Raw genomic sequence first — 20,704 nt, 5'->3', positions numbered from 1 at the left:
ACCTCCTTCCAAGGCTTTGGGATGTATGCTTGCTCTTCCAGTGCAAATCCCCTGAGGGGCTTCAGCATCCTTTGCACAACTGCCTCACCCTGCACCCTCCTAGAGCCTTGGCTCCTCCCCTCTAATTCCCAATTCCTCCCTTCCACCCCAGCTACCCTTCCCCTCATCACCCTTGGCATCTCCCTGAACCCTTTCACCTCTGAGAAACCCAGCCATCCCACTCTTGACTAAATTCTGTTGCTACCACCATAGAAACACCTGTACAGTACCTGCTATGTGCCAAACACTGGTTTAAGTCCTTTACATTGTTGTTGTTGTTCAGTTGCCCAGTCGTGTCCAGCTCTTTGCAGCCCCGTGGACTGCAGCATGCCAGGCCTTTTATATTATTAACTCATTTAAGCCCTGTGACAACCCTATAGATAGATGCTATTGCCATCTTCAGCTTTGGATGGGACAAAGAGGCTCAGAGAGGTGGAATCACTTGCCCAAGGTCACAGACATGGTGATAATAAGTGGCAGTGCTGGGACTCAAACCTAGGCTGTGTGGGGCTTCCCTGGTGGCCCAGTGGTAAAGAATCTGCTTGCCACTGCAGGAGACACAGGTTTGAGCCCTGATCCAGGAAGATCCCACATGCCACAGAGCAACCAAGCCCATGCACCACAGCTATTGAGCTCCAGAGCCCGCACCAAAGCTACTAAAGCCCTGTGCTCTGCGACAGGAGAAGCTGTCGCTATGAGAAGCCTGCACACTGCACCTAGAGAAAGCCTGCGCAGCAAGGACGACCCAGCACAGCCAGAAGTAATAAATAAAATTATATTAAAAAAAGTCTCAGGCTGTGTGTTTTCTATACCTGTGCTCCTCACCATGACTGCATAGCCTCCAGCTGTCACTGTGCTCTGATCTAAGGCCATCCGGGAACTCTGCTTCTTCTCCATAAGCCTCTTGTCTCTGCTTCTCTCTGCATCCACCTGAGGACCCACACTGCCTCACTTCACTTACCCTCTTGCAGTTTACCGTGTCTTGCAACTTGTTCCTTTGTCCTTCTGTCAAAGCTGCCAGAGATGCCTCAACTCCGTGTGGGTCCAGCTTTCTGCCTCCTCCACGTTTGTGCCCAAACTGTGAAGCTTCGTAGGTGAAAAGAAAATCGGCTCCTAGGCAGCAGGGCCTTTGTGCATCCCTGTCTTTGGTTTGACTCTGGCAGCCCTCAAGGCTCCCAGGGGACATCCCCCTTCTTCGTCAGAGTCCATCACCCCCTCACCATGCCTGCATCTCCTCCTGGAGGCACTAGAGCCTCTCCTTCTTGAAACCAAACAAAGCCCCCATCTTCCCCACATCTGCCTCGATTTAACCACGCTCCCCCTTCTTGAGAGTGCTGGCTACACCCCCACTTTACCTCCTTCTCAAAGGTCAATCCACTCCCATCTGGCTTCTGCGCCACCACGCTTGACTGCTGGCTCCAAGGCCACCAGCTGCCTCCTCGTTGCTGAATCCAGTGAAGATTGTTCGTGACCTCTCCACAGCTCTGGACCCGCTGAACCCTCCTCCCTGGAAACATTCTCCTCCTCTTGGAAACAGGCCTCTTAAACTTCATCCTCTCCCACAAAGCCCAGACTGACAGCCAGAGACCAGCTTCATCCTTGCTCCTCCTCCCCTCTTGTCCCACACCAGCCCTGCAGGCGCTTCCCTCCAGGGGTCTCTAGAGCCCACCTCTTCCTCTCTAGTCTCACTGCTACCCTACGCAGCTCTCCTCCCCTCCCCTCCCCTCCCCTCCCCAGGGAACCCCTCCTGGGCTTTCCCAGCCCTGGCTCCCTCTAGGCCACCCTCTCGATTTTGCTGGAGTGGAGCTGAACTCACCAGGTGTGGTCGGGTGACCATGCCGCTTCTGCTGCTTTACCTGGCTGACTCCAGTTCAGAGCGCAGCTGGGACGTCACTTCCTCCAGGAAACCTTCCTCTGCCTTGGTGATGGGGAACTCCTGTGTCCAGGTCTGCATTCCCCCAATGTTCTACCTTGAGGATCAGAGTTATATCCTCCTTCTTCACTGCCACATTCCCCCAGTCTCCCCAGGTGCCCAGGGAATGTTGGTGAAACAAATGGTTAAGGTCAGAGGGACCACTGTCACCTGCTTTTATCTGTCTTTTGATTTGGAGGTTTCTCAGTGCCCAGTTCTCTCTGATTCCCTCCTTACTTTCTTGGGAGGGTGCAGTGGGCAGCTGGGTGGGGACTGGAGGTGGATTCTAGGGCAGATTCTTACTGAGTTAAAGAGAAGGAGGGATCAGGGCAGAGCAGAGAGACCCAAGGCAGCCCCCCCATGATGTCTGACTCCCTTCTGTTTCCCCCTCTCTGTGGTTCTCATCTCTTTTCAGAGGACTGTGCTCAAGGTACAGGTCCTTGCCCTCTTGTTTGGTGCTCCTCAGTTCCTTCGGGGTTTAGGGCTGGATGGACTACCCCCTCTAGTTCTAAAGCTACCCTCCTCATCTTCTGCCCTCTCCTGCCCTCTTCTTGCCTTCCCACCAGCCTGCCCCAACACCTGTAGCTTGCACTTGCCTGAGCCAGTTCAGTGGACACTTCTTGGTTGGTTCTGCCTGGGGCCCCTCAAGGGAGGAAGGATCCCTAGAGAGCAGGGCAGCCACGGGGCGCCCACTTGATGGGGCTGGGTAGGGCAGTGGCCGCTGGCCCCCCTCACTCACCTGGTTGATTGCTTGCAGATCCCCGGCTTAGCAGGTGGGCGGGGGAAGGCGGGCGCCAGGGAGCAGCCCCCAGGGACTGGGAGGGGCCAGTGGCAGGCTTGCGGGCTGCGCAGGTTCTGAGCGCGCGTCTTTGCGGCTCCTCGGCTCCGTTTGACTCCCCCCGCGGATCGTCGTTCGCACCAAGTCTCCTCTCCTCTCCGGCTCCAGCTCCGCGCCGCCCTTCTCCCTTCCCGGTTTCTAGGTTTCACGCTTTTCAAGCGCCTGGCAGTGAACTCCCAGCCGCCCACACGCTTTCCAGTCTGGACTTCTGGAGTCCGGGATGGATACGTTGTCATTCACTCTGGAGTGAGGGGTGTGGGTCGCACTGCCTCTGTCTTCAGTCTCCCGGAGATTACCCTCCCTGGGTGGAGGAGGGGGATGGAACTGTGGGAGGAGGAAGATTTTTCCAGACATGAGTCTTATTTTCAGCACCCTTTCTCCAATCACCCTCCACCAATCCTGCACCCTAGAAAGAGGTGTGGTCCTGAGGCCCTTATACAGCTCCTGGTGGGATTTGTAAGGGTTTCTTAGAGGATGGAGGAGGGAGTGGGAGGAGGGAGTGCTGGGCACCAGCGCCTCCAGGCTGGACTGTGTTGGAAAGGACTGTGGGAGTCTGAGGTGCTGATTTTCCAGGATCTGGTGAGTTCAGCTGGAGGAGGATCTACAACCCCCTCTTCATTCATTCACTTATCCATTCATAAATCTGCCCTGTTGCGAATCACATGCCAGGCAACCTTCCTCCTGATAGTGGTTTGGGAGGGACCACTCTCCTTCCATATGCGGATGAAGAAACTGTGGCTCCAGGCTTCAGGCTGTGGTTCACCCCCTCTGCCCCTCACCCGGTGAGGGAGTGCACAGAACCAGGATGTGAGTATTATCACTAGACTCCAGTTCTCTGGGTTGACCCAGTGGGGATGTGACTTCCAGGGGGCTGCCTGGACCCAGTACCCCCCACCTTTGGTATATTCTCTGCACTTAGTCTGAGATTGGCCAGCACAGCCACTGCTGAGGTCAGAGTGAGGCTACTGGACAAAACTAATTTCATTTATTGAACAGACTGTTGAAAGACCTGGGTCCAAAGACCTGGCTTTGTCCCCTCACTCCCATGCTGAATGGAGGGTTCTGGATCTGCTCAGACGGAAGGGGGCGCTTTCTCCTCACACTGCCCACCACACCATCCCTGCCTGCTAGGCCCAACCTCACCTCCTTCCAAAGCATGCATGGGGAGAAGGCAGACTCCACATGGCCACTCCTGTGACCAGGTTGAGGGGGTGGGGGGAGATCAGCGGTCGGGGGTGGGTAGAGATGCAATTGGGGAGGAGGTATGCAGACACTCACCTGGACTGGGGGGAAGGGAGGACTCAGGAAGCCCGTAGCAGGGAAAGAGAAGAAACAGGCCCAGGCCTGGAGAACTCCCAGAGCTTCAAGAGTCCTTTGAGCCCCCACACAGCTCTTCCTCAATGGACCTAGCTCTCGCCTTTTCATGTGTTCACTTCTTAATTTATTGCACTCTGATCCCCAGCACTGCTCTGTATCTGGCCCTGTCAGGCATCTGGGATACCATAGGCCAGCCTGGGGGAGATCACGGGTGGGAAGGGTTGATGGTGGGTGAGGCGGGGACCACAATCCCCATGGCTCAGGCTCCCCCTTCCCCACTTCTACCCCATCTCCCCCGGGCATCTCTTTGGGGCGCTGCTGGTGAAGACTGAAGATGGACCGGAGGGAGGGTTTCCTTATTGATCAAGGAAACCAGACCTGATCACCAGACATGATGATGATGTTGAGGGGAAGGAGAAGGGGCAGGGAGCAGGCAGGAGGGACATGAAAAGGAGGGACATGGAAGGAGGGGAACGCTGACTTCCCTTGGGCTGGAGGAACCACACTCCGCAGCCCACCAGCATTTGGGAAGCTGGTTCTATCCATGGAGCTCTGTCCCATTGTGGTTGGGGCATTGGTCCCTGGGGTCTGTGCAGAAGGCAGCAGAGGGTAGAGCTTTGGGTAGGTAGAGAGAAGGAGCCTGAATGCGAGGCCTGGCTCCACAGTCTCTCACCATGGGACTCGATTCCTTTTCCTGCAGAGCCTCAGCTTTCCCATCTGTACAATTGGATGGTCTTTCCTCCTTCTGGTGTGGGTTTCTAACATCCACTGGGAACTTACCATGTGCCTGGCTGTCAGCTCCCTACTTTAATGAAGGGGGAAACAGAGGCCACTCAGAGTGCTATGGGCTGTGATGGAGCACAGAGAATCAGGGGAGTCTTCTAAGAGGAGGCGTCATCTGCAGTGATCCTTGGAGAATGAGACTCCTCATAGCTTGTCTTCTGCTTAGCAAACAGAACAAGAGCCGCGTGGAGCAGAAGTCTGCACAGAGGTCACCCTGAGGGCTCAGGCATGTGAGGGGCAGTGGGGCGGGGAGGAGCAGTGTTTTCTGCACAGTCACACACAGGCCAGGTCTGCCTGGCCCCAAACCCTGTGATTACGTGGAGCCTGAAATGGCTCTCCAGGGAAAGCCTAGGGAATTGTTTCTCCACCAAATTTAAGCTATTTAACATTTATTGAGCACTTACTGTCTACCCTTATGCTAACTGGAAAAAGGGCAATAAACAGTAGGTTTAAACAAAATTAGTAATTGTTTTGTGAAAAAGGGGATTTCAACCTGCCTGGAGGGTGTCAAGAGAGGGAGACAGAAGCTGGTGGAAGAGGACGTGGAGGGCATTGTGGTTGGGGGACACTTGGAAGGGGGCCTTCAAAGGTGGAGGTTTGATAGGCAGAAAGGCACGAGTCGGAGGCATCCAGAACACAAGCCAGGGCTTGGAAGCTCGGATACGTTTAGGTTGCTCAGGAGCAGTGAGAGGGTGGGGAGGAGAGGAAGGCTGGAGGTCTTGTCTGCAGTCAGATCCTGAAAAGCCTTAAACAGTGGAGTCAAACCCCAGGAGTCTCAGCACAGGGGTCAGCTCAGGAGCCGCCTCCTCCTGAAAGCCTCCAGGCCTTGCCTCCTGGGCTCTTGTCAAGTCAGTGACCATTTCATTTTTCCAGGCTCTGCCCCTTGTCTGGTTCACTGCTGCTCGGGGCCTGTCCCTGAGGAGTGGTTCAGAGCTTCTGATATTCAGAAGAGTCTGGTCCAGCCCCTCAATCCAGCCAGTGAATTCTTGAGGCCCAGGGCCAGGTCTTCGGGGCTGAGGGCTCAGAACCCGGCTGTGGTTCCTGAGGGCCTGTAGCTCACTTCCCTGGCCAGGCTGGAGCAAGGGACTGGGGCATCACTGGGCCCCACATTCCAGAGAAGCCGGTCAGTACATCAGAAAGGTGAGAAAGCTGAGCTGCCATCAGGAGAGAAGATCCAGGTCAAGAGCCTGAGACTAGAGACAGCTTGGTCCCAGCCCTGCCCGACGCAGGGATCCATTTCCAATGGCTCTGGCCGATGCAGGTCTGGCGTCTCCAGGAGCTGGTTCTTCTCAGGTTTGGATCCAGGCAGGCTCTGAGACTGGGGGAGCAGGGGAAAGGGGGCGCAGGGCAGGGGGCAACCCTTCAGCCTCTGCCTCAGCCCTCCCCAGTCCCCCGGCCCCCAGGCTTCAGCTTCTCCAGGGTTCTGCTCACTGTGGACAGGCTGCTACGGGCTCCTGTGGGAGAGACCAGGACAGGGTGGCTGAGTAGACAGATCCTGGGTCAGAGCCTCCCAGAGGGACCTGGGGTCAGAGGGGATAGAATGGGGAGGGAGGGACTCTCTGGGGGCAGCCTGGTTTAAAGAGACATGGATGGTCAGAGTGGCCCTTCAAGAGGAAAGCAACATGATGTGGGAGTTAGAGGCAGGACTGGGGGCTAATGGCCTGGTTTCTGGCCCCACCATTTCCCAGTTGAGTCTCATAACCTCCCTGGGCCTCAGGCAGTTCAGTTCAGTTCAGTTACTCAGTCGTGTCCGACTCTTTGCAACCCCATGTGCAGCATGCCAGGCCTCTCTGTCCATCACCAACTCCCGGAGCTTGTTCAAACTCATGTCCATCGAGTCGGTGATGCCATCCAACCATCTCATCCCCTGTCGTCCCCTTCTCCTCCTGCCTTCAATCTTTCCCAGTATCAGGGTCTTTCCAATGAGTCAGTTCTTTGCATCAGGTGGCCGAGGTATTGGAGTTTCAGCTTCAGCATCAGTCCTTCCAATGAATATTCAGGACTGATTTCCTTTAGGATGGACTGGTTTGATCTTTTTGCAGTCCTAGGGACTCTCAAGAGTCTTCTCCAACACCACAGTTCAAAAGCATCAATTCTTTGGGGCTCAGCTTTCTTTATAGTTCAACTCTCACATCCATACATGACTACTGGAAAAACCATAGCTTTGACTATATGGACCTTTGTCAGCAAAGTAATGTCTCTGGCTTTTTAATATGCTGTCTAGGTTGGTTATAACTTTTCTTCCAAGGCACAAATGTCTTTTAATTTCATGGCTGCAGTCACCATCTGCAGTGATTTTGGAGCCCCCCAAAATAGTCTCTAGCTATTTCCACTGTTTCCCCTTCTATTTGCCATGAAGTGATGGGTCCAGATGCCATGCTCTTATTTTTTTGAATGTTGAGTTTTAAGCCAACTTTTTCATTCTGCTCTTTCACTTTCATCAAGAGGTTCTTTAGTTCTTCGTAATGGTGGTGTCATCTGTGAATCTGAGGTTATTGATATTTCTCCCAGCAATCTTGATTCCAGCTTGTGCTGAAGCATGTTGCTTGAGTCAGGCATTTTGCATGAGGTATTTTGCTTATAAGTTAAATAAACAAAGTGACAATATACAGCTTTGATGTACTCTCACAATTTGAAACCAGTCTGTTGTTCCAAGTCTGGTTCTAACTGTTGCTTCTTGACCTGAATACAGATTTCTCAGGAGGCAGGTAAGGTGATCTGGTATTCCTGTGATCCGCACAGTCAAAGGCTTTGGCATAGTCAATAAAGCAGAAGTAGATGTCTTTCTGGAACTTTCTTGCTTTGTTAATGATCCAACGGATGTTGGCAATTTGGGCCTCAGTTGCCCCATATATAAAGTGGGGCTAATTACAGTACCTGCCCCATATGGCTGTTCTGAGAATGGAACAAATCAACATATGGAAAGTGCCTGGAACAGTGTCTGGGATGGAACCTTTTGCTGAGTGCTCAGTGTCCTACCATGGGCAGCAGACACCAGAGGTGGGGGTACCTTTGAAATACTCTTGCCCTGGAATTTTCCAGTGTGGCGGGATGGAGGAGGAGGGAGATGCCCAGTTTTGGGTACCAACTCTGAGAGTTGGATTCCACTATGGGAGAGGAGAGTGAGAAAATAACGGCATTGGGCTGGGGCAGTATGGTGCTATACTGGGCCTGACAGAGAAACCTTGGGGACCAGAGGGGCTGAGCTCCCCTGGGAGCAAGAAGCATTTTGACTAAGCTTGTGGAAGAACTATGCAACACTTCCACCTCCCTGTGCTTGGAGAAGCCCCCTTTGCACTTCCATCATGGTGGCTTCTCTGGGGCTGTGTCCCCAGAGGGGAAGATGGAAGATAGACTCTGGAATTTCTGGAACTTACCCTCTTTATTTCCATTGGTGCTGGATCTTCCCTCACCATGGTCTGCCCCTGGCTGGGGGTGGATTCTCAGGCTCCCTGTAGGATGAGAGCACCCCAAGCCTTGTGGTTACTGAGCCATTCTCAAATCAAGTCCAGCTCTGGGAAGGGAAGTCTTTCCTGTTGTCTACTCCCCATCCTGGCTGCTGTCTTTGCTCCACTACTTTCCTTTACGTCCCATGATCTGCACAGATTTGGGGAGGGGAGCGAAGGTGGAAGAAATGGGCCCTTGAAGGAGAAGACAGCAGATATTTAAGGAGGTAGGGGTCCTGGGGAGAACTGGGGATGAATGTGTAGGACTGACGGAGATGGGAGTACCTATGTGGGGAGCTGAGATGAGGTGGGGAGCTATCCAGGGTCCTGAGGTCTCAGGGCAGCTAGAGGGTCTTTATGGAAGCTCAGGGATGAAGTAGGGTTATCTGGAGATCTCCGAGGCTTTGGGGAAGGAGGAGAACTTATCAGGGGAGATGGGGGTTCTAGGTCCTCTGAGCCAGTTCATGGACTTAGTGGAAGGTTGGAGTCTGTGTGCAATCACAGAAATGACTACACAACACACACACTCATACACAGCATCTCTAACACACACAGCCAGTACAGTCACACATGTGGGCTTGGCTGCACTGCAGTGGGCTGCAGACTTACACACAGAGGGTCTCATGCAGTTCTTGGCGGAGGTGGGGACAGGGGAGAGGACTCACCTATCGTGGGCAGGATGTGGTCCAGGTTGAACCGAGACTTCAGGAAGGGGTAGGCCAAGATGAGGAGCCCTAAGAGGAGAGACACGGAGGGGTTCTGTGGTGAGGAGGGAGCCTGTTTAGGGTGAGCTGTATGAAGCTGTGGGCTCTGAGCCTGGGGCTGGGTTATGGGTGGGCATGGGAGGAGCATGAGTGGGCAGGGTTGGGACTGTGGGTGTGTGAATGTAGCCTGTGAATGTGTGCATCTGTTGGGGGGGCATTCCCCAACACCCAGCCCCAGGAGGGGGTGGGGAGCAGTGCCTTTGGGGGAAGGGGTTACAGGCTGTGAAGGCGCAGGTTCCTGGCTCCACCTGCCCAGGTGATGGCAGGCTGGGTTCTTCCTTCCTCTGAAGCTGGAAATGGGCCCATGGGCACGCTCAACTCTGGTTCCCCACCTTCCCCTGGAGACCCCAAGGGCAGGACTGGAGGCTCCTTAGGGAGCTGGGGAGAGGGTAGCAGAAGAAGGGGTCCTGCTCCGTCACTCCCAAGGGCTTGGCCCCTGGCCTGAGTTCACAGGTGCAGATGCCAGAGCCCACCGACCTGGTGCTTCTGGTTCTGCCCGGGGCCCAGGGTGGTGGAAGGGGTGAGGGATGGTACCCAGCACTACTGTGCGGATGTCAGTGGGCCTGGTCCGGACAGACAGATGCCTGGACAGACAGATCTGCTGCAGCAACATTCCAGGAAAGAAAAGGAAACCCTTGGTCTGAGCTGGGTCCTGTCGGGGCTCAAGCAGGGTGGGGGGTCCCACAGAGAACTCTGTCCTTCTCTACACACCTCCCACCAACTCATTCAGAACAAGCCTGTGAGTCCTAACGCTAACTCTAGAGTCCAGGGCTTGGGACTGGGGAGCCAGAGCGGGAGTGGCCCAAGAGCAGTGGTCACCAGCTCATGCCCACGCCTCCTCACCCCTGCAGTGTGCCGTGGGAATCTCACCCCAGCCTCCTTCTCCTTCCCAGTACCCCTGATGGCTGCCTTGCTCACATCTCCAACTTCCATCCTCCCCAACTGATTCCTGGTGGCCCAGCTCTTCCCTCCATTGCTTGCTTACCTGGCCATGGTCCCCTCACCCCGCCCCCCACCCCAGCTCCCTCTCTGAGCCCAGCACCTTCTCACCCAGACCAGCAGCTCCAATAAAGACCCCGCCCATGGCAGCTGCAGCTTTGGAGATGGAGACACCGATGATGATGCTGCCAGCCACCAGGCCGAGGGCCACGCAGGCCAGCTGCAGGCAGCGGAAGTCTCTGCTGCTGACGGGGATGTCCATGCAGGCCTACCCAGGGCACTGCCTCCACCAGCGGAGCCTGTCCCCGGAACAGCTCTGGAGGTCTCGGTCCTCTTGGATGTCTCCTTGCTGGAGCTCCACCTTCAGGAAGAAAGTCTCTGGGCAGTAAGATTCTGGGCTGCTAACCTTTGGGTTTATCTGCAACCCTATCCCACCACAGTCTCAGGGGCCCCACCTTGAGTGAAGATCTCTCCCAGATCACCCCAGCTTACTCTTCCTCCCTTATAGGCTCCTGAAGCTGGAAGCCACTCTCGGGATTCCTGACTGACCACACCCGGCCTTGGCTACCAGAGCTCTGGAGAGCTGGGCCTGTGCCCTGGGGGTTAGCCCCGCCAGCCTCCTCTTGGGAGAGCTCAGCCTGAGCTTCCCTGCCCAGGACATCCTGCCCCAGGTCCCTAGAGCCTGCTCAGGTGCCACTGAGCCTCAGCCTATTAAAGTTTAAAGCAAGTTGCAAAGGGGAGGGGGTCCAGAGGACCAAGCTTCCTCAGAGATGTAGGCAGCAGGAGGTGCTGAGTTATTCATGAGGTTGCAATGTGAGTTGCTGCCCACAGGCCCATGAGGGCAGTCAGCCAAGGTTCCACTGTGGGTCCTGGAAGGGGCCGGATGAGCCGGTGGCGTCATCTGGTGCTCGGCAGCCAGAGATGTGAGGACTCCCGGCCGCATGCTCAGGACCCACTCTGCTGCCCCTTTGGTTGGAGGTGAATCCAAGGTCCCTGCTTGGGCACTTGGAGATGGGAACCTGGAAGGAGACCTGGATGAGGCTCATGAGACAGACAGGAACAGCGACAGGGCCAGGAGGAGGAGAGGGGGAGGGTCCTTCCATGGCCATTCTCTACTTCCACCCTGGCCCCCTCTGGGCCCCAGGCAGGTGAGGATGGTCTCTTCTCCTCAAGTAGGCTCCTTTTCAGTTGCAGTGGGATGAGAAGGGGAGCCCCTCCAGCTACCCTGGGGTCCTTGGTCGGGGGGCTAACAGGGAGGAGCAGTGGCGGGGGCAGGATGGGAGGACACACATGCAGGCTAGGGGCCAGGGTTGGGAGGAGGGATTGGCAGGGGCCGGGTTATCAGCAGCCGGGATCAGGAGATTGGGACAAGGCTGGCGCCTCCTGACCTCCAGGCTGAGCTCTGTCCAGCCTGTCTGACCTACTTGCAGGATCCACCAAGTGAAGATCGGGCAGTGGTAACCCCTCCCCAGCCTGGCCCAGCCCTGTCCCGTACCCTGCACCAGCCCTCAGCACTAGTTGCATTCTCTGGCCCTTTGTGGATCACCACAGTCCCCGGGGTCCCATCACCAGCCCCAGTGGCCTCTCTTTGGGTCGCCTGTCTCTCCCCTCCATGTCTGCATCAGACATAGCCAGACCCAAGGTCTCTGGCCTCCTGCTGCCCCCACAGCCCCTGTCCACCTTCTCCTCTGTGGCCCTTCTGCTGAGTGTGTGCGTGGCTCCCGCTGCCTGGGGACCCCTCATCCTGTGGAACTCTGCTTGGGCAGCCCCAGCTCTGAGGAGCCACTCCTGATGGCAGCTGAGTGGTCATGTCACCACGCTGAAGTGCTGGCCACCTGCCCCTATTCTCTGTCTCCTCTGTAGACTGTGGGCCCCTTGAGGGCAGGTTCACGGACTGAGCGCCACTGTACGGCTAGAGGGCACGTGGTGTGGGCTTCCGGCTGCAAAGACGTTGCCCAGGGAGGGCTCGGGCCTGCCCAACCATCTCGGATTGATCGCGGGCGCCGTGGGAGCTCTGTCCCTAACTGGAGGCTTTCCTGGTGGGGATAGAAGCCTGGGAAGACCAAGGTCATCTGACTGAGCTTCAGCTGAGGGAAGGCCCCGCCAGGAAGCTGGAGTGAGACCTCGGCAGGGCAGGTGTGAACTCAAAGGTGTGGGGAAAGGAGGGTTGACCACAGAACACCAAAGGGCCCCTGAGCTGTGTTCCTGGCCCTCATTGGGGAAGCCCCTGGGGGTGGGCGTCTCCAGCCACAGCTGCAGCTGCCAGCATCCCCTGTCCCTTTCACCAGGATGAGGTCTGATTACTCTTCTAATTAGTCATCAAATGACAGCCGGGTCTGTCACACGTAATTGATCCCCCACTGACTAGTTTTAGAAAGAGCCATCAAAATAATCGTCCATGGAAACGTGTTCCTGAGACATCAAGCTTTGGGAACCCGAGCACCCCCTCCAACGCCCTTGGCCTCCATTAAGTGTTTTCATAACTCTGGCTGGGCGAGGCCTGTCCGGCTCTTCTCCCGTTGTCAGGCTGAGGGTGATGTGTGCACGCCATCAGCAAGACAGCACTCTGGTTCCACATTCTGAGGTGGGAACCTCACACTGTGGGCCTCACCTTGCTCATCTGGTGAATGGGGATGAGGATGGCAGGGGAGTCAGGGGTGCCTGTTCATTGTGAGTTTCCGATTGCAGAACACTCTGATCTCTAAAAACTGGAGACAAGTTCTAAATTAGAGATTTTCTTTGACATTGTAAATTCCTCTGGGCAGAGAGGCAGAGCAGAGACTGTGGAGGAGAGACACATCGAGCCATCCTCAGTTACAAGATCATAGAACTTCCCAGCTCCTTTCCAGAACAGATGGGGACACCGAGACATGGGGAGGTGGAAGGACAGCCCGAGTCCGCGATGGATTCCGGCGTCCAGCTTCCCCGCTCAGTTGGGAAAGAGGCCAGCACATTTCTAAACTGTCTTCTCTGAGGTGGGAGGAACTGGCAACCCCACCATCAGAGGGAGATATTGTGTTCAGAAGAATCAGGCCAAGTCCTGCACGGTTCCCTCATGACAGGAGTGTCACTAAAGGCCACTGCAAATTTGTGACATCTCCTCTTCTGTTTATTCACACTGTTCCTGGGGTTCTCAAGGCAAGAATGCTGAAGTGGTTTGCTATTCTCTTCTCCAGGATTGATTACAAATGGAGACAGGGAGACTTGCCAATTTTTTCCTGTAGCAATTTTAGCCGTACCAGCCCTGAAAAAGCAAATGTATGCTTGCCCTTGGGTGGTGCTATCACAGGTAAATGAGATGGAAGCCCAAGGCTCTAGAGACTGACCACCCCACATTTCCCCACCCCCAAGCTCAGAGCCCCCCGTCCCCCCGCTGAAGCCTGGGTCCTCCAGGCCCCTGGATCCAGAGTGTGGCTGGGCCTTGGGTCACCACTGAATTCTGTCAGAAAATCTCTTCTTCTCATCTGGAGGCTAGGGTTGGAGGGGGCCTGCCTCTGCTCTTTCCTCCCCGGAAGCAGGAAGTCCAAGAGTGGCATGGGGTGGGGAGGAAGGGTGGGTGAAAAGACCTCAGCTTGGTTTAGTTCTGTTTATTTTCCTTGAGGGCTGGGGACCCTGGAAAGGAGTGTGATTAATTCACCGATCCCCTGGGGGATGGGCAGCTTTCCCGGACTGTTCAGAAGCTGAAGTCAGGGAAGCGGCTTCCAAGGCAACTGCTACCATGGCAACAAGTGCCAGCCGTTGGGGGGACCTTGCTTCTCACTGCTCCCCTCAGACCTCAGCAGCTGGAGCAGCTGGCATGGGACCAAGGCACTGCTGATCGCTGAGCTGGATCTGGTGAGGGGCAGTCAGCCAGGAGGGAAGAGGGGCCTTCAGAGCTCAGGCAGGTGGACCCTTGGAGGGAGAAAGACTCCAGCACTGTCCCTGACCCCCCATGGAGCTCAGACAGGAGTGCTCAGTGTCCTTGAGAATCAGGAAGGGCTGGAGCTGAGGCCTGCCAGCCTGGGTCTGGGGCATTCCCACCCTCTTCTAAGGGCAGCTAGCACATGAGCATAAAGCTGGGACACTGGCTGCCACAGTTCCAGGTTCCAGAGCCTCACTTAGCATGTCTGCCTTGGCCCAGCACAGCCAGGCACAGGGCCTGGTCCCCAGAAAGGGCGGGAGACTTCCCAAGGTCACCAGTGAAACAGTGACAAAGACTAGAACCCAGGGCCCCTGGCCCCCAACCTGGCTCTTCCCCTGGCAAAACAGCTGCCCTTTGGGGACAGGGACCCTGGCTCAGAGGGACAGAGCAGAGTGTCAGCAGAAGAATCCCACAAAGGGCCAGAGGTCAGCCCCATGTGGAAAACCCAGACCCACCTCCACCCACACAAGACGCTTACCTCATCTTCATCACTGGGGCCCAGTTGAGCAATTCTGGCCCAGGAGACAATAATAACTACAACTATCACAGCTAACAGGCTTCCCTGGTGGCTCAGAGGTAAAGAATCCGCCTGCCAATGCAGGAGACGCGGCTTCAATCCCTGCATTGGGAAAATCCCCTGGAGAAGGAAATGGCAACCCACTGCAGTACCCCTGCCTGGGAAATCCATGGAGAGAGGATCCTGGTGGGCTACAGTCCATGAGGTTGCAAAAGAGTTGAACACAACTTATCGACTGAACAACAATCACAGCTAATATTTACTGAGCACTTACTATGTATGCTTGGAACTGCTCTAAATACATTTATTAATTTGTAACTTCACAACAGCACCATGAGATAAACATTAGCTTCCCCAGTTTCTGGTTTAAGAAACTGAGACTCTTGGAGAATTAAGTAACTTGCCCAAGGCCAGTAAGTGAAACAGCTGGGATTTGAACCCAGGCAGCACAGCTCTGGGCATCAGGTCTGTGGGAAAAATTCCACTTCTACCTTCCTAGCTCTACAGCCGTGGGCAAGCTGGTTTTTTTTTTTCCTTTCTCTGCTTGGTTTTTCATGTTAAGTGCCATAAAATAGCACCTTAACTCATATGACTGCTGTGAGAATTAAATGAGATGCCTGTGAGCTTCTCAGAAAGTACTCAGTAAGTGCATGATAATGCCAGCAAAACCAAAGTAGGCACAGTGGTTGAGAGCGCAGAGCCATGGACAAGAGAGACCTTGCCAGGTGCACCCAGTGGGTAGGATGGGGGAATACTTGGTCCAGGAAGCTCCTGTAAGTCACACCCTGCTGGGCCAACCTGGAGGACTGACCAGGGTGGGGTTGGAGTCTAGACACAAGACTCACACCCTGGTTCCAAGTCCCCTGGGACAGGGAGACTTAGGGTCAAAAGGCTCAGAGTCTGCAGGCCTGTTTATCCAGCCCATCCCACATTGGGTAGACGAAGGGATGCAAGGATGGCAAGGGTTCCTGAAAGGAAATGACCATCATCAGAAAATACATCCTCATCACCATGGAGGGTTCACAGTGCGGAACAGCTGGCAGCCTGGCCCATGACCCGCTCCCACAGCGAAGAGCCCTGCACCCTGTTTCGGCTCTCTACTCTCCCAGGGAGAAAAGCTGGCGGCAGAGCCCAGTCGACTGCCCTGACACTCGGACCTCCCTCTGCCGCCTCCTTAGGAATTTCATTTTTTGAAAATTTGTACCTTTAAATGTTTAAAAAAAAATTTAAAATCATTTATTTGGCTGGGTCAGGTTTTCACTGCATCATGCGGAGCTTTTGCTGTGGCACATGGACTCGCTAGCTGTGGCACACGGTCAGGAGCACCTGGGCTCAGTAGTTGCAGCAGGTAGGCTTAGTTGCTCTTCGGCATGTGGGGTCTTAGTTCCCCGACTAGGGAGCAAATTCACACCCTCTGCATTGCAAGGCAGATTCTCAACCACTGGACCACCGGAGAAGTTCCTTCTTGGGAATTTCTAAAGGCCCTTCCCAAACAGCCCTCTGAGTCTGGTTCTGAGGATTACTAGGGCAACGGGCATGGAAGCCCTCTGCTTGACAAACATATGGATGGAGGTGCTGTTTTTCTTGGTTGCCAACTCTGGGAGGACAAACAGTCCTGGGCACACAATGGAGCCTCGAGGAAGGCTCAGTGCTGCTTCAGACAGAGGGGACTCGGCTCTGCTTGGGTGGGTGGGCTGGGTTGGGGACAGGGTACACCTGTTGAAGTGCTCTTTGAGGTTAGCTTGCGTGAAGGCTGCTGACATGGCCTCTTCCACCTGATGGGAGATCCTAAAAGGCAGAGGCTGCTTCCTACTTCTCTCTGGGTCCTGGCACAGAGTAAGAGATTGACAGATGGTGGGTGAATTTCATTTCCTCACCTAAAAAAGAGAAGCAATGACCTCTCCTTCACCTTGTGTCATGGATCCGATGAAGTGCTGTATTTAGAGGTCTTGACAAGAGGCACCCCACCCCCCCGGCTAGACTCAGCCCCTCTCCAGAATGCCTGTCTCTTCTTCAGGACTGCAGGTGAAGAAAGGACTGCCAGGAAGACACCAGAATTGAAGACAGTTTTATTAAAATAAGTGCAATGTGTCCTTGCACCCTATAAACATCTGACATATGCAAATCGATTTTCTTGGGTAACTAAGCAGCTCAGCTATCTGATGCGGGATATGCCTCTGTGCTCACCAGCAGCGGAGACCACATGGGTCCAACCAGGGTGGCTGGGCAGCCTCCAGACTCGCATCACATCAGGCATAGAGCTCCTCACTGCCCCAGACCTGCACTGCCCTCCATAACAGGCCCGAGGGAGGAAGCAGCAGACACACTGGCCTCTAAGTCACTCATCGTCTGAACAGCTTAAAACCAGTTAAGAGTAACAGAAATAGCTGATTAACATCTTCCAAATGCACGGACATTCAGGAGAGAAGTGGGAGCCCTAAGAGCTCTGGAAAGTCCATGGGCTCATAGGGGGAGTTAAAAGTCTCCTCTCTGCTGGAAGAGTGTGGTTAAAAAAAAAACAACCCCCCCCGCCTGCATCTTTAAAAACAAAATAATACTGACTTTAGCAGCAATCCCAAACAAGGAAGAGGATGATAAATGAGGGACACATTTCGGTCACGGCAAAGAAAGATTATGTGCTTCTCTGCGCTATCGACTGGAAGACTGATCTGGCTTCCTGAATTGAGGGGATGGCTCCGCTTAGCCATGGGGGAGGACGTCCGGAGGACACAGGAAGGTGGAAGGACCGCCAGAGGCAGGTGACAGTGTGAGGAGAGGGAAGAGCCTCTGTCAATGGACGCTTCTCAAGGCTGGTTCCCTGAAGGCCGCAGCCCCAGCCCTACAGCTGCCTGGTGGTGAGAGTGGGCTGGATCCTCCATCCACGGGCAGGCGGGTGAGCAGGTGGGCAGGAGCCCAGTAAAGAGACGTCCCTGCCGCAGGCCATTATGCAAAGTGACAAGTGATTGCTTTCCTTTTCAAAGACGACCCTCCCCCGCCCTTTGGAAAAAGCTTTTTCCTTGAGGACTCTGGGGACAGGAGGATGAGAGCCTTCGTGGAGAAGGCCTGGAAGGAGCTGCAGAGCAGGCCCCTCACAGGTTTCCAGGGTGGCAGGGCTTGGACAGGCCTGGGGCCCAGAGTGGGTCAGGGCGCTGGCGTTGTGGGTGTCGGGCTGGGCGGTGCATCTCCACTGCGACCTGCCTGGGCCAGCGCCCTCCGTCGGGCCAGGCGGGACTTGGAGGGAGGGGAGAGCTTCACAGAGCAGAGGCCCTCAGCCAGCGCCTCAGACTCCTCGGCCAGCTTGTTCTGCTCGTTCTCCTCGTGCTGAGACAGCTGGCGGTTAAGGGCGATTGCCTCGGCTGCGAAGAGCGTCAGGTCCATTGTGCTGCTATTCCTGCAGGGATGAGGGAGGGGAGCACAGAAGAGAGGAAGGCAGGGTTCAGCAGGGTCCGCTGGCCAGCTCCCTCCCACACCAGCTGCTGCGGTTCTGTGCTCCCACTGGACTTTTCCAAGCTGGCACAGGTTGCTCTCCCCATAGAGGTTCTTGCATGGGTTTAGAATCTGACTCACTGGGGCTAGAAAGGCTTTGAGCCTCAAGGACAGCCTCTGGACTTAAGAGTTGGGACAAATGCTCCCTTCTATCCAGAGCCCCCTCTTCTGAGCTCTCAGGGCTCTGCACACAGCTCCACCAGAGGAAGGGCCACGACACATGAAACTCACCCACATACATCCCTCTCTGTCAGGATGGGGGGCTCCAAGAGCAGGGGCTGTGCCTTTACGTCTGAGTCCCAGAACCCAGCTCTGGGTTTGCTGAATCAGTATTCTAAGGTGGACCTGAGGTTTGGAGCCTCAAAGATTCTGGATGCAGCTCTAGAGTCAGGGAGGAACCCAAGTTGGACTCAAATGATTTGTGATTATAAAGTGTAAGCCTTCCCTGTTTAATTCTGGGAAACTGGCCAGGAGGTTGGCTCCCAGAGTCTTTAGACCTGGCTCTTGAGGAATAGGGAGTGCTCACTGGGAACACGACCTGGTATTAAAAGGCACTAGAGTCAAACAGATCTGGTTCAAAGTCTCACTCCCTAGGCTACTGGGTGTATGCATGTGTGCTCAGTCGTGTCTGACTCTTTGCAGCACTATGGACTGCACCCTTAAGTTACCTTCTATTCCTCAGTTTTCTCATCCATAAAATGGAGCAATAGGAACATCCCTCTTTTAAATTTATTGTAAAGCTTACGGGATACAACACATGCAAAGCTCTTAGTACGAAACCTGGTGGGTGGTATTTCTTATACAGTGACTGTTATTACTGTCTGTCTAGTAGTGTATATGACTCTTGGTCCCTCCACCTTTCAGGGCCCGGATTTCTGCTCCTTTTAACAACCCCCTGCAGCAGGAGGGAACCTTGGTGTGCTTTGGGCTGTAAATAGTGATTTCCAGCTACGATTCATGAAGATCCACAAAACAGGTTTTTCTTCTGCAAACAGCCTAGAGAGGGATCTTAAAGATGCTGGGGCAGGGGAAACCAGGTGGAAGAAGAGAAGAGAGGGAGCAGATTTACTGTAGAGAGAGACAAGGAAGAGAAGCTGGGAGAGGGAGGCCAGACATCTGAGCTTAGAGATGGGCTCCATGTCCCCCACCTTGGCCCCAGCATGGCTGAGAGCTTGAAGGGAAAGTTAAAGCCAAATGAGGATGGGAGGTGAGTGTGACAGGAGCATTTACCTCTGGAGGACTTGCGGCGTGGGGAGTCCCCTTTCTGGAGCTTGCTAGAACGGGAAGGACAGATGTGTGGGTAAGTGCTGCCCCCTCTTTCAAGAGCAGCCCCTACCCAAGCCAGCAGAGGGGGCAGCTTACTAGAGGTTCGGGCCCAGCACACGGACTTGCCAGGCATGCCGAGAGTCAGACCTTTCAAGGAGACAGCAAGCAAGGCACAGCACCCAACCCAGCTGCCTCTGTGTGGAGAGCCCTCTCTCTCTCCCTGGTGAAGTCCTAATCACCTTCCGAGACCCCATCTCCAGGGTCACGTCCCCGTGAGACATTCCCCTCATCCTACTGCCCCCCAAGCCCTGTCCCAAGCAGAGGTGGGTGCTTGTCCTGTGGTGCGGAGCACTTTAGATAAGCATTTGCCATCCTATCCTCATGTCCCCTTGGCTCCCTCTCCCCATCAGAACATGAAGACAGGACCCTGGTCCTGCTCCTCCCACTACTGCCAGAGCCTGTCATGCGGCAGATGCTCAGTATAGACAGAAGCTCTTGGGTGGCCGGGAATCAGCCACTTGGAGACTCATGGATTGGGTCCCTACTTGTAACTGGGGCTGGCAACCAGATCCAGTGTCAAGGGCCTGGCAGATCAACGAAACAGTAAGATCACAGGAGGTCTGGCAGACCCCTTGGAGGGACAGGGTGTGCTATCTTGATTAACTGAGGAGGATGCTTAAAAATGTTTTTGAGTGAAAACTTGGATCCTTCCTTGGGGAAAACAGCAGCATGTACCTTTCAGGAAAGCTGCAGCCAGACCCCAGCACCAGGAGGAGAAGTTATGAGCCCCCACTGCAGCTGCACAGCCAGCAGGGTGGCTGGGCCTTGCTTCTGCACACTCCCAGGTGGTGGCATTTCTGTTAAGTAGTGGTGCTCCCATCCAGGCTGCTCCCTGGGCTGTGTGCCTCTGCCAAGGGTGGGAGGCATGCGGTGAATCTCCCAGAGGCCTCTGTCCATTCCAGAGACACATGGGTCACCCAGGGGCTTAGTTTGTGGCCAAGGTTAGATCCAAGTCAGTGATCTCTGTAAGGGGTCAGCATGGGGTGAGGTCAGAGGTCAGTCAGTTCTCTATGCACAGGGGATGAAGCTGCCATCCGACTCCCCTCAGCAGAGGTCAGCCACTGGGATGTGAGAGCTTCCTCATGGTTTTGCTGCAGGCCTGAAGAGGTAGATGCCCTCTCTCCCCGCTGGGTAACTCACCCCCTGCACCCACGGGTGCTGCAGAACTTGGGCAGCGCTCAGTCTCTGCTTTGCATCTCGGACCAGGAGCTTGGAGATGAGGTCTTTGGCCTCGCTGGAGATGTGAGCCCAGTCCTTGTCAGGAAACTCATACTTGCCTTTCTGTATGCTCTCAAACAGCTTGTTCTAGGTAAAGAAGATTCCTCCTGAGGCCACACCAGCCAGGGGATGGGCAGGGTGTGCCTGTCATGGTCTGATCACATGGATCCAATTGCCCTCAGCTGCAGGTGCAGCTGGTGGCCTGGGTATTTTCCAGA

At 55.0% G+C, this 20,704-nt stretch overlaps 2 protein-coding genes across 8 annotated transcripts in view; both read right to left on the bottom strand.

Annotated features, from left to right (window-relative positions):
- Positions 1–6,082: 6,082 nt before the first annotated feature.
- On the bottom strand, positions 6,083–14,568 carry KNCN (kinocilin). The gene is made up of 5 exons (XM_043878561.1): positions 14,418–14,568; positions 10,150–10,399; positions 9,001–9,069; positions 8,267–8,341; positions 6,083–6,343 (listed from the first exon to the last, which is right to left on the bottom strand). Exons 2-5 carry the CDS (start codon positions 10,298–10,300, stop codon positions 6,264–6,266), a joined length of 375 nt encoding a protein of 124 aa, XP_043734496.1. The 5' UTR covers positions 10,301–10,399; positions 14,418–14,568; the 3' UTR covers positions 6,083–6,263.
- Positions 14,569–16,507: 1,939 nt separating this feature from the next.
- Positions 16,508–20,704, bottom strand: part of MKNK1 (MAPK interacting serine/threonine kinase 1) — a 50,003-nt gene continuing 45,806 nt past the window's right edge. For 6 of the 7 annotated variants that reach the window (XM_043876566.1, XM_043876568.1, XM_043876569.1 and 3 more), the window contains 3 exons: positions 20,409–20,573; positions 19,173–19,216; positions 16,508–17,847 (listed from right to left, as the gene is read on the bottom strand). In XM_043876566.1, coding sequence (XP_043732501.1) covers positions 17,598–17,847; positions 19,173–19,216; positions 20,409–20,573 — 459 coding nt within the window. In that variant the 3' untranslated portion in view covers positions 16,508–17,597. The remainder of the gene's footprint in view (positions 17,848–19,172; positions 19,217–20,408; positions 20,574–20,704) is intronic. The other variant, XM_043876573.1, reaches the window with a different exon arrangement.

Source organism: Cervus elaphus, chromosome 20 (assembly GCF_910594005.1).
Source record: "Cervus elaphus chromosome 20, mCerEla1.1, whole genome shotgun sequence".
NCBI classification, from domain to species: domain Eukaryota; kingdom Metazoa; phylum Chordata; class Mammalia; order Artiodactyla; family Cervidae; genus Cervus; species Cervus elaphus.
This window is presented reverse-complemented; position numbering and strand designations above follow the sequence as displayed.